Below are 13,757 nucleotides of genomic sequence, written 5' to 3'. Positions count from 1 at the left end.
GTTGGCTATATAAGAAATATTTCTGAAATGCAAACTGTTTGAAAAGTTAACTTTTAAGCTTTTAATGTTAATTACTAATTTGTATTTTACTTGTAATTATTTAAAGACGATTTTGGTGGGATTCTTTTAAAAGCCTACAAATGCCTACACGTCTAAATTAATTGAATTTTTTCACCTTTTCACTTTAAAAATTGTACAGATTTTGCAGCAGAGAGAAGTTTTGTAGTTTTAGGTTTTTCAGCGGGTCCTTGTACTTTTTTCTCAAGTACGCTTCTCTTACGGCTGCTGTTAAAAGGGAATGATAAACTTTTACGTTATAGCATAAAATAAAAATTGCTGCTAGTTTTGTATCGTTTTGCCATCAGTTGTTGCAAAGGTTGGTCACATTTCAGATTCATAAACAGTCTCTCATATTTGTAGCATTTTCTTTATGCTCTCATTTCTATTCAATGGATGCATAATTTATCTCGGGTTAAATATTTTTGAAGCCACAAAACAATAAAGTTTATAAACTGTTCTGCAAATGTGTATTGGTGTTTTTGCCCCCTCCCTTTGGGATACTTCTGACTGGAAGAAATAGAGATGCAAAACTGAGGTAGAAAAATTCTTTACTGGATAACTTTATTGTGCTGTTCGTCAAAAGCCAAAAGACAAGAACTTAACTTTTTGGCCCCAAGCGAAAAATGCTGTGTTTAAAAACAAACGACACATTGGTCTGTACACACACTTCTTGTCACCTGTGGTGAAATGTGGTCATGACCGCATCATGCAGTCCCATTTCTTCAGAATGAAGGGGAAACTGGTCAGCGTAGGTGGGACAATGAAGAGAGCTAAACAACAATAATGGAAGAAAACCAGAGATTTTAAAATACTTTAGACTTGAGGCAGTTCACCTTAAAGAAGGACAATATTGCAGGTAGAGCAATAATGGAATAGTTTAAAGTCAATTGTTTTCTATTTCTTAGCTGTCTTTTACACAAAATCCCCAATTTGTATTTTGAGTAAAAGTTGGCATAAAAGCAAAAAATTATGTTGAGAAATGGGCTAGGCAAAGTCCAGACCTAAATCTCATTGTGAATCTGTAGCAGGACTTGGGGGGGGGGGAAATGTCTTCACAGATCCTGAAGTTTAAGAGAAATTAATTTTCTTGCAAGACACTGAATGCACATATAGAGCAATCAAGACCCTCTTGTGCACAAGACCAGAGATGTTGGGGGCGGGGATGCAAACCTGTATATTGTTTTTGGATTATTAATATAAACATTTATTGGTACACTTAAAAGGATTTGCATACATTTTTCTTCTACTGTTAATGGTTTTATTGAAAGCTGTAAAAAATAATTTATCGGTTTTGAATTTATTTTTAGGCAGGTTTAGGAAAAATGCACTAGCTTAATCACGTATATCAATATTAACTCCACATGGTCTTAAGTCTGGTTGCTATGCTGTATGCTTCAGAATAATGGTCACTTTGATTAAAACGCTGCACTTGACGCTCTTTCGAGGTCAGCCTTGTGAGGAGAATGGACTTGCACCTTTAAGGGCTGTGTGCCAAACCCCCCACACACCAACACCACTGGAATGCATTTCAGCCTGATGCACGTAACACTAGTTGACAACATAGCTGACCTCTCAGAGGAAACTGGTGCTTCTCCTTACATCTCCCAAATCTGCAACCAGGAGACAACATGAAGCCCAAATCCTTTCCATCCCGACTGTTTGATAGGAATTCAGCAGGAGCGTCAGGTGAAAGGAGGAATAGTTGTGCAGCAAAGTATCAACGACATGTTGACTCTGTGGATCAACCACCCTCTGATGACAGCAGTCCAAACGAGAAAGCCAAAAAAGACCTAAACTTTGCCTTTCTGCCAGAGAGGTATGAACCACTGATAGATGACGAGGCTAAAGAAGGGAAGAAAAAGAGGAAGAAGGAAAACTACAAGAAAGTAAAAAAGGTATGTATTGTGTATTTAAACTAAAGCTGGCGGTTACTGTTTAGATATAGCGACAAAAAGGAGTGCGCAGCACACTTTTGAGTTTTAAGTATTTCCATACACAACTGCTAAATTTCATCTGATGTATTTTGATTATGATTCTTTCACGTCACATGATATATTAAAAATGGTCAGATGTCTTTGTAGATTAATAAACCTATTTACAAATTTTGCCCTCATAACCCTGTGGACAGAAAGTCAAATATAAATATTGATATAATATATTTTATTTATAATGCCTTGTATATCTTTAAATCTCCAAGGACAAAAACAAAACAAGCAATTGCAATAAATAAAAATAAATAAATAAAAACTCCTATATGGCCACACCAATCAGATACTCCAATAAATATTTGAAGCATGAGTTATGAGTTATAATTGCCAAAGTAACGTTCTGAAAAAATAGGAGCTGTACTTGCTAAGCACAGGTACTATACACGATTAAAGTTGTTAAGAAACTGACTTAATCTTTGGCAAAAAAGATACTTCTCATTGTGAGATCCAGATCAGGCCTCTTTGATGTAGATTTGATAGCTACGCTGTATTTATGTAGCTATCAAATCTACATAAATATGGTAGCTACTTATCCAAACTGAAGATTGTCTGCTTAAAATGTATGGTTCCTTGTTCAGCTCCACTAGTAGATAGAGTTATACTCAGTTCATCCTGTTTCTGCTGCAGCCGGTCAGCCCTTTCCTGTCCAGGATGCGCGAGACAATGGAGTTCTCAGGACGTTTTGTCTTGATGTTGCAGTCAGGACGAAAACGAGCTTCTCTTCCTGCCGCTGTTATTGTGCCACAAAGGAATATATATATATACATCCTTGAAAACTAAGTCTTGTCCTTTTATTATTTTAACCTATTTGTCTGGCAGGGCTAAATTAATGGTGACACCCTTGTGTTGAAAAACAACTTTTTGACGATTTTTCTTCTATATCCAGAATGTTGGGAAGGCACTTCGCACCACCTGGAAGTGTCTGATGCTCGGTCTGTACAACTTTGCCCTGGCCTACGCCACTCCCATCGCAGCGGCAGCGACTTTTGTTCCGGATTTTCACCCCAGCAGAGACAGAACATGAGCTACGCTGCAAGGATGCCACCTTTGGAGTTTGTTGTAAATAGTTGTAACCTTAGAACCTTGACCAAACTCTCTGTGTTTTTTTTATTCTTGTATTTTTTTAAAAAATTGTTGTTTTTTTTTGTCTTTGATTCTTTTTTATATAAATTCCACCTATTTAGACTTGTTATGCTTAAATTTCAATGTTCTGTACAGTATAATATTTAAGAATAGAATACATAGATTATCCCCCCCCCACCCCCCCACACACAATTTTGTTGTTTCCATATGTTTAATCAAGTCTCCTGCTGCAGGATAGCAGTAGCAGGTTATGTGTTTATGTATTTTTGTGGATATAGATATTTAGAAACAGAAAAAGTTAACAGTATGTTGTACTGGAACAGGTAGGAAGTGAGAATACACATTTTCTTTCCAACAGCCTTATATAACTTCATTCACCTGACCAAAGATAACATATATGGAAATGAGCAACAGCACATTTTAGCAATTTTTATTTTAATGCAATTTGTGCCCTATAATTGCATTAATACACAATTGCTTTATGTAGTAAGGCTAGAGGATGCAATGTGTTTACATGTTGGGAAATCTCATAGAAGATGTGAAGTTTAGGCAAAGTTGGTGAAGAAGTGCAGAGAAAACACTGAAGAAGAAGAAGAGAAGATGTCCTGTATTTTTATAGATCAGGAGAAACCTTAGGAGGAGCTCTGGATTCAGTTGTGGCAAAGAGAAGCAGGACATGCATGAAAGTGATTAGAAGCATATCTACCTTTGATAACATGCACAAGGACAGTGAAACAGTGGCGGGATATGTGGTAGGAGTTATAAATTCAAAGTCGGAGAGGCTTTATATCAGCGATCATGTCTGAAGGATGAGGTTCTATGAATAATGATGTCAGAAACTGGTATTGTGCTCTGTAGTGACAACTGTGGTTTGCTTTAGAGAAAGGGAGGCCAGCTCCAGTCCTCAAGAGCATTACTGTCAGCTGATAGAAGAAAAATATATATTTTTATTTATTGTATACAGCACTATAAACTAAATGTGTTTTTATGTTACATGTTGAAAACTTGTTAGAGGTGTTATCTTTTGTTGTTAATATAGATTTTAAGACTAAGTCAGATTTTGTGTAGTAAGACAAAAATGTCTCTTGGTCGTACGTGGTGCTTAACTGCACTCTACATTGTAAATAAAACTGATTTTAAAATATTTTGCTTCACTTTCGTCTTTTATTATTTTACCTATTTAATCATTTTTGCAGCTGTGTAGCAAAATATTTTTTTCAGATTTTCACGGTTTAAACATTTAAAGAACTTTTGTAAAACATAATTATGACAAATAAAAAAACACACTTTTGAAGACTTATTCATGTTTACACTTTGAAGGAAGCTGATTGGCTGTCTGGCTGTGACCTCATCCGCCTCATTCGCATTTCCGTTTTCTTTTACCTTTAGCTAAGCTATACGGTTAGCTTTGTCGTTTTTTGAAGATGACAGAACAAAAACCAGAGAATATTAGCTCCATACCCATCGACGGATTCAGTAATTTAAGAATAACGTCGATATGGACGTTTCTAATGTCGGTACGTTTTAATTTCCTTTTTCCAAAATGGCTTAACTAACTAGCTAATCGAGGTGTTAGCCATCTCTGCCTGACTAAAAACAATGATTTATTACAATGAACATTTTGTGTGTTTTACAGGTGCAGTGGTCGGAACCATGGCTAATCGGGCTCATAGTATTTCATGTTGTGTGTTTGTTCCTGACTGTAGTAACCTGCAGGTTTTACAGAGCTCAGATCTGCCACTTCCTGGTCATCGGTACGTGTTCTGCAACGTCCCATCAGTATCTAGATCAGTTTCTGGGAAAACTACCGATAAAGCCTACGTGCTTAATAGAGTGATGGCTGATAGATTAGTACAAAAGTAGCAAAATCCTGGAAACGAGCAAGTTATTGGCTTGGAAAAATACTCAGGAAAAGTGAACAGGAGGCGCCATAGCAGCGGTGTATTTCTTACTGACTCCACATAAGAACATTATTTACAACTCTGAAGAATCCATATCGTTTTAGCTTAGAAATATAGGATGTGATTAGATAATTGGAAGACAAAACATTAACTGTACAAGATTCTATACGAGCAATGCAGCTGAACAATGCCAGTTTTAATAAAACTTAATTTTATTAAGTGAATACGTCAAAATAGGAAAATGTTGGATATAAACGGACTATTTAATTATGTCATGGTCCGATGCTGACCCACAGCATGCATTTATTTTATTCAGAGGCTTTACCCATCAATTTAAGTAGTTAGGATAGCGAGATAAAAAAAATAAGTGCTTTTGCTGCTAAGCAAGCAGATGTAAAATCAAGACCTTTCAAACAGATTGCTTATTTTAATGCAACACATACACTAGAAAATTTTAAAACTTCTCCGTCTAAAAAAAACGAATGGAGCGACTGCCTACATAGGAATCCCTTCTCCTGAACGTGCAGGTGCAGATAGCTTGAGTTGCATTTAGTCATTAACTTTGCAGGAATTGCACAGCAAAAGCACATATGCAGGAGCTTGGGGTTGTCAAGGGCCGGTTTTCTGCAACTTTTAGACACACCTGAGTCAAATAATCATGTAATCAGCAACACTCTGGAGAACCTGACTGCATACTGAGGAGTTAACGCAGCCATTTGGTTCAGGTCCAGGAAACCATCTGAAATGTGATTTTAAGAATGGAGTTGAATCCCCCTGGCATGCCCTGTGAGCCAGCATGGTAATTTATGGCATGAGGATCGTATAACATGTGGTTAGTTCATGTGTCTAGGCGAGAGACTGAGTTAAACACAGGAAAGCAGGGCCAAATGTGTCAGATTTAGAAAGCGAACATGAAGTGTTTGGCTACAACCGCTGAGCTGAAGGCCTCTTGCAGGAATGTGTCGCAGCTTCACTGGGCCAGGTGTAGATTCTACGAAGACAAAAAAAAACAAGAAAAAAAAAAGGGGGCGAACATAATTATGAACTGTGGCACAGAAACTATTAAATACATAATTTTTTAAAATATATGATAAGTAAAAATTGCAATGTATATGTTTAAAACATGTTAATAAATTCGAAAAATAATATTGCTGTATTGATTTACATATTTACTGATATGTTATTATTAAGTGTATTTACTTGTTTACAATCGCTATGAAAGTTTTGATGGGAAAAATGGTGAAGACTAGTTAATGTCAATATAAAAGTACAGCACACACATTGTAAAATACTTCAGTTGTGTTCATCATAAACCTTTTTAACCCTTCCATATCTTGTTTGTATCTCTGTCTTGTTTACTGACTTTAAATCGTGACAGTTAATTGTCAAGTAACCTGGGATATTTGGAGCCGTCGAACTAGAGCAAACTTTGAGGACAGGAAAGTGCAGACATGTGACGATGTCGTGTTAGTGATAACATCATTAAGTGCCCTCACGTGTTTAAGTTTTAATAAATTAGTTAATGTAAGATCTCTCCACAGTTGGCCTGGTTTATAGTGCTGAATATCTGAATGAACTGGCAGCGATGAACTGGAGGTAAGACCTAATATTTTTGTGCATTTTAGTATCTATTAATTGAAAAAAAACATTTTTTTTTAAACTTTGTCTACAAAAAAATTGTTTATGTAAAGTTTTTCTTTTGCTCTTCTCTTAGGTCTTTTTCTAATTTCCAGTATTTTGATTCCAAGGGAATGTTCATATCACTGGTTTACTCAATTCCTCTCCTTCTCAACGCAGTCATCATCGTGGCAAGTTTTCAACTTTGTTCTCCTTCAACTTGTCACATCAAAGAAATATGTTAGAAATGCTCTCTAAAAGATTAAACCTCAGATCACGTGTAAGTCTTTTCTTCTTCTTCTTCTTCCTCGCTGACAGATGGTGTGGGTTTACAGGACCTTTTCCACCATGACTGAACTCAAGACGCTTCAGCTGAAGAGAAGGGCCCGTCGAGAGAAGAGGGAGAAAAACGACTGATCCCTTTCCCAAAGTCCGTACATGGCCTTCACCGGGAGAATTGAGAATCTCTCCCCTGCTAATCCTGAATTTTGGGAAAGGAAAACAGATTTGCTCTTGTGACTTTAAAAGGACTACTTTCTTTCAGGGTGGAAGTTTATTTTTTTTATTTATTTTTTTTTTAGCAGTGGAAGTTTTTCAATGGGATTTATGTAGACCAAAGGATATTATTGTTTTCTGTTTCTATTGTCTCCAAGTGTGCTACCATGAAATATGAATAACATTTTTCTAAAGATCATGTTGTTCCTTTTCATTCTTTAACAAAGCGAGTGAGAAAGGAGTCATGTGGGAATGTTTAAAGTTATCCAGTCCACATAGATGCTGAGGCAGCTTGCGTCTTAAGATGGAGTGCATAATTAACGTCCTCTTTCTCTGTGTATGAGAGAGAGAGAAAGAGAGATTCCTTTCCTGACTTTGCAGATCTTCCAGCCACAAATCAACCCTGGATAGACTTTGATCACGCTCTGAAGCCGTCACTCAATAACGAGGGTTCCAGTTTAACCAACTCATTTATTTACCCATATAATGACTTTTATCTTTATTTAATTTTCTATATCACTATTTGTAGTACAAAAAATATTGTCATTTTATGGTAATATTTGATTAAGATCTAAGGTCATTTTTTATCCAATTAGGAAGTTTGGTCAAAGTGACACAGGCATCTTCTAAAAAAAAAAGGAAAAAAATAGCCCAATATACAATTTACATCACCTTAGTTTTTACATGTATACAAAAATGCATCTTGAAATGGTTGCATGATTAAATGGTGTTTTTATGTTTCCACTTTAACTGCCAACTGTTCATCCATGCAATAAGATTCAAAGCTTTGGAGGCTGAAAGGCCTCCCTGCCTTGGCGCTAATCTTTAGCTCCCACCACAGGTTCAAGTTGAGACTTGTGAGAAAGTGATATTTATGAGAAGTAAGTTTTGTTTCCTTCCATATTCAGCGTGCTGGGTGTATTTGACGGTAAATGTGGACTTCGCTGACTTAAACCTGCTTTTTCCAGACTTGCAGTCCTAATGTTCCATTTAGCCTCACTGATTTGGAGTTTTATTTAGACTGCTTTAATAACTTTATTATAATTAATAATCAAATAAACCATTTTCCTTCTTATTTCGAATCATGTTAATTATTTGATGATGTTTTATCATCCTTGCCTTGCAGGCTGTACTAGTGCTTTGGGCAGCAAATTAATAAACGGTTTCCTTTTCCTTTGTTTTCCTTTTAGCTGGACTCTAACAATATTTCTTTCACTGCTGCTGGAAATGATTTCCGGCACGTTTAGTTGGATCTGTAAATGTAGGAACACTCTTCCCTGCAATTTTCCCAAACTGAGTTATCCACATTATGCTGCAACGCAAATCCAATGCACAGTGTCTGTGGCTTTGGAAAGGAGTCGTGCGGGAGAACAATAGTGCGCCACTAGACGGCAGCATGACCTCGACCGCATGAGAGATTCAGCTGTCCGTACTTCAGCAAACTTTTCACTCACTCGCACTCCATTTTTCACCTCTTATCTCCCGGAATTCCACAAGATGTCTTACCCGGACTGCCCTGCTCTTTTTCCCCCCTCCTTTCTAAATCCATCCTTATTTGTTTTCTCAAGATGAAGCTGCTAGGCATAGGCGTACATAACCCACATCCATCTGTCAGGATGCGTTAGGTGCGGACATGAGGGATTGGGCAGCAGTCACTGGAACTTATCAAAAAGGAGGAGGGAGGAAGAGGAATGGGGCTGTTGTTCAGTGGATGGTGCTGGTGGGCCTGCGTGCTGGCAGGTCAGAGCCTCCATCCCTCGTGTGGGAGGCTCAGAGGAGGAACGGATCACTTCAGAAGACATTAGGCATATAAAATCTGCCTCCTGACCTCACACTGGCGCGCAAGAGCAGGTGTCGACATGCAAAAACAGACTCTCCCTGTGAGATCACTGACCACACACACACACACACACACACACACACACACAGGGTACATCCAGCAACATCAAGTATGTATAATTAAGCCATAAAGCTTCCCATGCTTGGACGTGTTCCCCTTTTCACTACGAAACTTGGACTAAACCTCATCTGCCAAAATCCTCTTCCATGACTTGGTGTCAAAGCGGCAGCCAAACGTATCACTTCATGTATCTCTAGCGCACTTTCCTTTTGTTCACGTAACGCAGCACGTTGCACAACATTCGGTCAGCTGCCGTCCCGAGTGTGAAAACACTTGGGATGAAAACCTGGATGAAAGCACAAACACCTGTTACGTGGAGGCCTGCAGACATAACTTTAAACGGTACGTTACGAAGAACAGAACCTACTGGACTTTTGAGTCAGATAAGCTGCAATGTTCAAATGAGGTAAAGTCAAGAACATGCAACGACATCTGCCAGGTGAGTCACCACCAGGTTGCTTCAACAATAAAGGAAATTTAATGGGGGGAGGGAAGAAGCTCTGTTTCAAAGACTTGCTGCAAAAATGTAATTTTCCAGCTACGTGTATAATGTTTTAAAAGTAATTGTTTGAAAAAAAAAAGCCTTTCCTTGCATTTATTAAACATTTTAAGAAGCCCTGAACAGAATGAGACAGAAAGGAAGGACTGGGAACTGAACTGGTGACAAGTGTGTTCAGGATTGCAGATGATGCGCCTGCTCTACCACTGAGCCATGTGGTGCCCCAAACATTAAATAAACTTTTAACAAGTCTTTTTTTTTTTCATTTTGAAGCTCTGCGATTTCTCATTTGCTTTTTAACCCTTGTGTTTAGAAACGGGGTCCAACCGACCCCACACCCGTAAGACTTGCATCATTTGCCTCAGTCCTCGCACGCGCAAGGGTTAAACAACTCATTTGATTGTCTCTTGTTTAGCAGAGATCTTATGGGTAAAAAAAAAAGAAATTTTTTTTCAAAATTCACCTTTTGATTGACCAGCTAATCCTGATTTGCATTTAGTTTAAATCAGTATCTAGAAAACCTTTCTGGTGCTGCTTTTTTGGCTTTCTGTGGCTTTTCTAATAACTACGTAAATTGACTAATTTGTTCAGATTTTTGTGTGTGGATAGCTGGTCTTTTTTTTCTGAATGACATTGTAAATGAATTTCATGTCAACAGAAATATGTTTATTGAGGAAAAAAATGTAATATTTATCTTACTCTCAGCATGGTAAAGCGATACATCTTTAAAATATAATATATCACTCAGTTTACAGCAAGCTTTGCTTTTCATATAAATATGTATCTTTGAATTTCGGAAGGTTTTTTTTGTTTTGTTTTGTTTTTTTTTGCATCATAAACATTTTTCCCTTTAATATTCATTGTTCAGTTGGACTAAACATGAAAACCTTTCAAGCCATGCATGCATCTCAACAGATGTCTCTGAGTGAAGTTTGATTTGAAGCCCCTGAATCTCCAGACATTGATGCATGAGAAAGCTTTCTCTGAATGATGCCGTTGCATGTGAGTTAATATCTGTTGCACAAAGAGGAAATAAAGACATTTATTTTGTGCTGTCAAGCCACCCCTTTGTTCTTCTGATGGAGTTTGTGTTGGCTCCCACTGGGAATGTCAACATCTGTTGCTATCTAATGAGCTTGTGTGGGTGTTAAGCATGGACTTTGTGTTTTTTTCAGGGCTACACTCATTAAAACATATTCCAACCACCTTCTCATAAATCTTGCGATGGCTCTGAATCCACACTCCTGCGTGACTGAGGAGATGTAATATTATTTACAATTATTAAAAACAAAATGCAAGATCTTTCCTGTGGAGGAACACCAAATGTGCTTTATAAAGTGACTCACTGCTTAGAAGAAATTGCGAAATGGAAGCAGAATGGAACTATCAAAATCCAGCAAAAGCATACAGTTGAAACACTGCTGGATCTTTTTCTTTAAACTGAGTTGCTTGCATGCATTTATTAAGTATGTGGTAATTTTTTCCTTTAAACACCTGCAATTAAAGCATCCCAAGAGAAGTGTAAGGTTCATCAATGCTTTTGCAGAACAAGAGGCACAACGTCAGTGTTCTTTACTTGAGCAGGGGCTCCGATAATCGGAAACAACAAAAGTGCACATCTTAAAACGAACTTCAAAAATCAAATTGAAAGAAACATAAATAAAACGTGCATAATGGCTGTTTAAGTAGCTGTATTTCTCATTGCTCTTTTTCCTGAGCATAAACCATGCCTTTTAAAAGTATGACCGAAATATATAAATGTCTCAAAGTGGGTTTGCAAAGTTCCGCTGAAAACTGGAAGCGACGTACGGCTGTCCTGGAAGGGGTGTCGTATATCAACAGCGTCTCGCCGCCAATTGAGTCACTGTGTTACTGACCATGCTCTGTAAATGCAATGAACCGATGAAGCACAGAGCGATGACTCAATCGGTGTGTGCTTGTGAATAAGTCTGTGTAATATGCATGATTATACAGAAACATTTCAGTTGACATATTATTCATCGTATAAGAACACAAGTTCAGCCGTTGTCCTCGTGTGATTCAACATGCAGCTGCCATGTACCTGAGAGGTTATGCTTTTATTTATCACCAAGATAGTTTAAAACAATATACTGTGACATTTACAAGATACAAATTCTATCAGTCGATTGCACTAATGTGTTTTTATGCTTTTTCAGATGCAGTCTGTCTCCAGGAGTCAGACTAAAAGCCACAGAGGCCTCAAAGTCATGACTCAAACTCAGGCTTATGCTCAGTGAGTCATCAGTCAGCCTTTATCAGTTACTCCAGTCCACAGAGAGGATGACCACCTTCTTTCATCATCACTCAAATCCAGTCTCTAGTACAATAAAAAAATTAAAATAAAAAACACAGCCAGGGATAAACAATCTGTTTCCAACAACATGAGGAATTTCAAGAAAAACTGGCTACTCCAGAAAGATTGCTAAAAAAAAAAAACTTTACAGAGACAACAAATTAAAGCAAACAATAGCAAACAGCTGGAAACGTTAAATGATGGGATTCACAGTCATGCATGCAGAAAAACGTGTAGAAATGTTTAGTTAACAAACAGGATGTCGGTTTGAAAGATTGAGGAAATGGAATGATGTTAATAATGACGGTAAGGAGAGGTATGGAGTAAAACAAAAAAAAACTACTGCTCTACATACATTACCAACTGGTTGTAAAATATTTGGTCATTCATTTATTCAATATTTTAATCAGATGTCCCATCTGATTAAAATATTTGGTGCAATATTAAGCACCAAAATAATAAGCACCATCTGTCCAGAGGTGCCGTTCAGTGATTCTGGTTGGGAGACTTCTTCCTAGAAAAAGTTCTTATGTTATCCCTTCAAGCAGATGTTCATTCTTGGAAGGAAAGCTATATATGGATGTTTTTTTTTTCCCCTCCCCCTCCAAATCCATTTACGTTGATTCTGTAAGATTTACTGTGCAGATGAGATCAATGTCATGCATTCTTCCAAGGCATGTTTATGCTAGATGGAAGACATCTAGAACAACTGATATATTTGGGATTTATGATTTTAGGTGAGATCATGACGAAAACCCTTCTCCCTGGAGCTCCATCTGAATCCACTCACTGGGAGCATCCATCCACTGACATTCCCACAACGATTCCTCTGATTTCCAGTCGCGTCGAGAATTGCTGCACCGCTTCAGACGTATGGACGATGATAAACTCCTTACATCATCAAGACTGTAAATAGACGCAGTAAAGATGAGTCGGAGGTGAATATGATTGTACTGTAGACCTGGCAGTGAAATTTACTGTTTGCAGTCCTGCTTTTTCTTCCAGATGCTTATTAAGCCATGATATACAACTCAAATATGTGCTATATAAAGAACACATGGCAATTTGTCCCGTCTGAAGTGAAATCCAAAGGAAACATTTTCCTTTTCAAATCTGTGAGGATTACCAAAATAGTTTTTGTCTGTTAAATGCTAGAATAATGACACAGCATTTCTCTCTCTCTCTCTCTCTCTCTCTCTGTCTCTCTCTTTAGATAACTGTGTCTTTTAATGATTTGGGAAAGTCTGTGTGATGATGTCATGGCTTTGAATTTGGGGGACGCATGTAACTATATGTTAACGCAAAACAGTACAATAAAAAACCCCATTTTCATTTAAAAAGGAAATATATTGGTAATCCAGAATTTCCGTTAATTGCCAGAAATATTGATGTGGAATTTAGCAAGAAAAAAAAATCTAACCAACCAACCACCTAACTCACGCCAGTCCATCACATGGCAACACAGAGACAAAAAGGACAAACAACCACGCAGACGTGACATTCACAAATAGGGAGAATTTAGAGAGACCCGAGGAGAAATCCATCCATCCATTTTCTTGCACCCTTTTTCCCTCAGTGGGGTCGGGAGGGGTGCTGGTGCCCATCTCCAGCCAACGTTTCGGGCGAGAGGCGGGGTACACCCTGGACAGGTCGCCAGGCAACACAGAGACACACAGGACACACAATCATGCACACACACACACACACACACCTAGGGGCAATTTGGACAGGCCAATTAACCTGACAGTCATGTTTTTGGACTGTGGGAGGAAACCGGAGTACCCAGAGAAAACCCACACACGCACAGGGAGAACATGCAAACTCCATGCAGAAAGACCCCAGGCCGGGAATCGAACCCAGAACCTTCTTGCTGCAAGGCAACAGCTCTACCAACTGCGCC

The 13,757-nt window shown here is 38.1% G+C and overlaps 2 protein-coding genes across 2 annotated transcripts; both read left to right on the top strand.

The window, feature by feature from the left end:
• The first annotated feature begins 1,591 nt into the window (after nucleotides 1–1,591).
• Nucleotides 1,592–4,275, top strand: LOC103457546 (uncharacterized protein C1orf115). The gene is made up of 2 exons (XM_008397771.2): nucleotides 1,592–1,955; nucleotides 2,935–4,275. Exons 1-2 carry the CDS (start codon nucleotides 1,689–1,691, stop codon nucleotides 3,070–3,072), a joined length of 405 nt encoding a protein of 134 aa, XP_008395993.2. The 5' UTR covers nucleotides 1,592–1,688; the 3' UTR covers nucleotides 3,073–4,275.
• A 194-nt stretch (nucleotides 4,276–4,469) lies between these two features.
• Nucleotides 4,470–8,219, top strand: tmem18 (transmembrane protein 18). The gene is made up of 5 exons (XM_008397770.2): nucleotides 4,470–4,648; nucleotides 4,768–4,885; nucleotides 6,574–6,628; nucleotides 6,747–6,840; nucleotides 6,968–8,219. The coding sequence occupies exons 1-5, from the start codon at nucleotides 4,556–4,558 to the stop codon at nucleotides 7,064–7,066; spliced, it is 459 nt and encodes a 152-aa protein (XP_008395992.1). The 5' UTR covers nucleotides 4,470–4,555; the 3' UTR covers nucleotides 7,067–8,219.
• The last annotated feature ends 5,538 nt before the right edge of the window (nucleotides 8,220–13,757 follow it).

The sequence above is a fragment of the Poecilia reticulata genome, linkage group LG21, assembly GCF_000633615.1.
Source record: "Poecilia reticulata strain Guanapo linkage group LG21, Guppy_female_1.0+MT, whole genome shotgun sequence".
NCBI classification, from domain to species: Eukaryota; Metazoa; Chordata; class Actinopteri; order Cyprinodontiformes; family Poeciliidae; genus Poecilia; species Poecilia reticulata.
This window is presented reverse-complemented; position numbering and strand designations above follow the sequence as displayed.

Coding starts and splice junctions, on each gene's coding strand:
- LOC103457546 (XM_008397771.2), top strand. CDS start 1,689: ATGAAGCCCAAATCCTTTCCATCCCGACTGTTTGATAGGAATTCAGCA. Junction 1,956..2,934: donor ACTACAAGAAAGTAAAAAAG/GTATGTATTGTG, acceptor TTCTATATCCAG/AATGTTGGGAAGGCACTTCG.
- tmem18 (XM_008397770.2), top strand. CDS start 4,556: ATGACAGAACAAAAACCAGAGAATATTAGCTCCATACCCATCGACGGA. Junction 4,649..4,767: donor TATGGACGTTTCTAATGTCG/GTACGTTTTAAT, acceptor TGTGTTTTACAG/GTGCAGTGGTCGGAACCATG. Junction 6,629..6,746: donor CTGGCAGCGATGAACTGGAG/GTAAGACCTAAT, acceptor CTCTTCTCTTAG/GTCTTTTTCTAATTTCCAGT.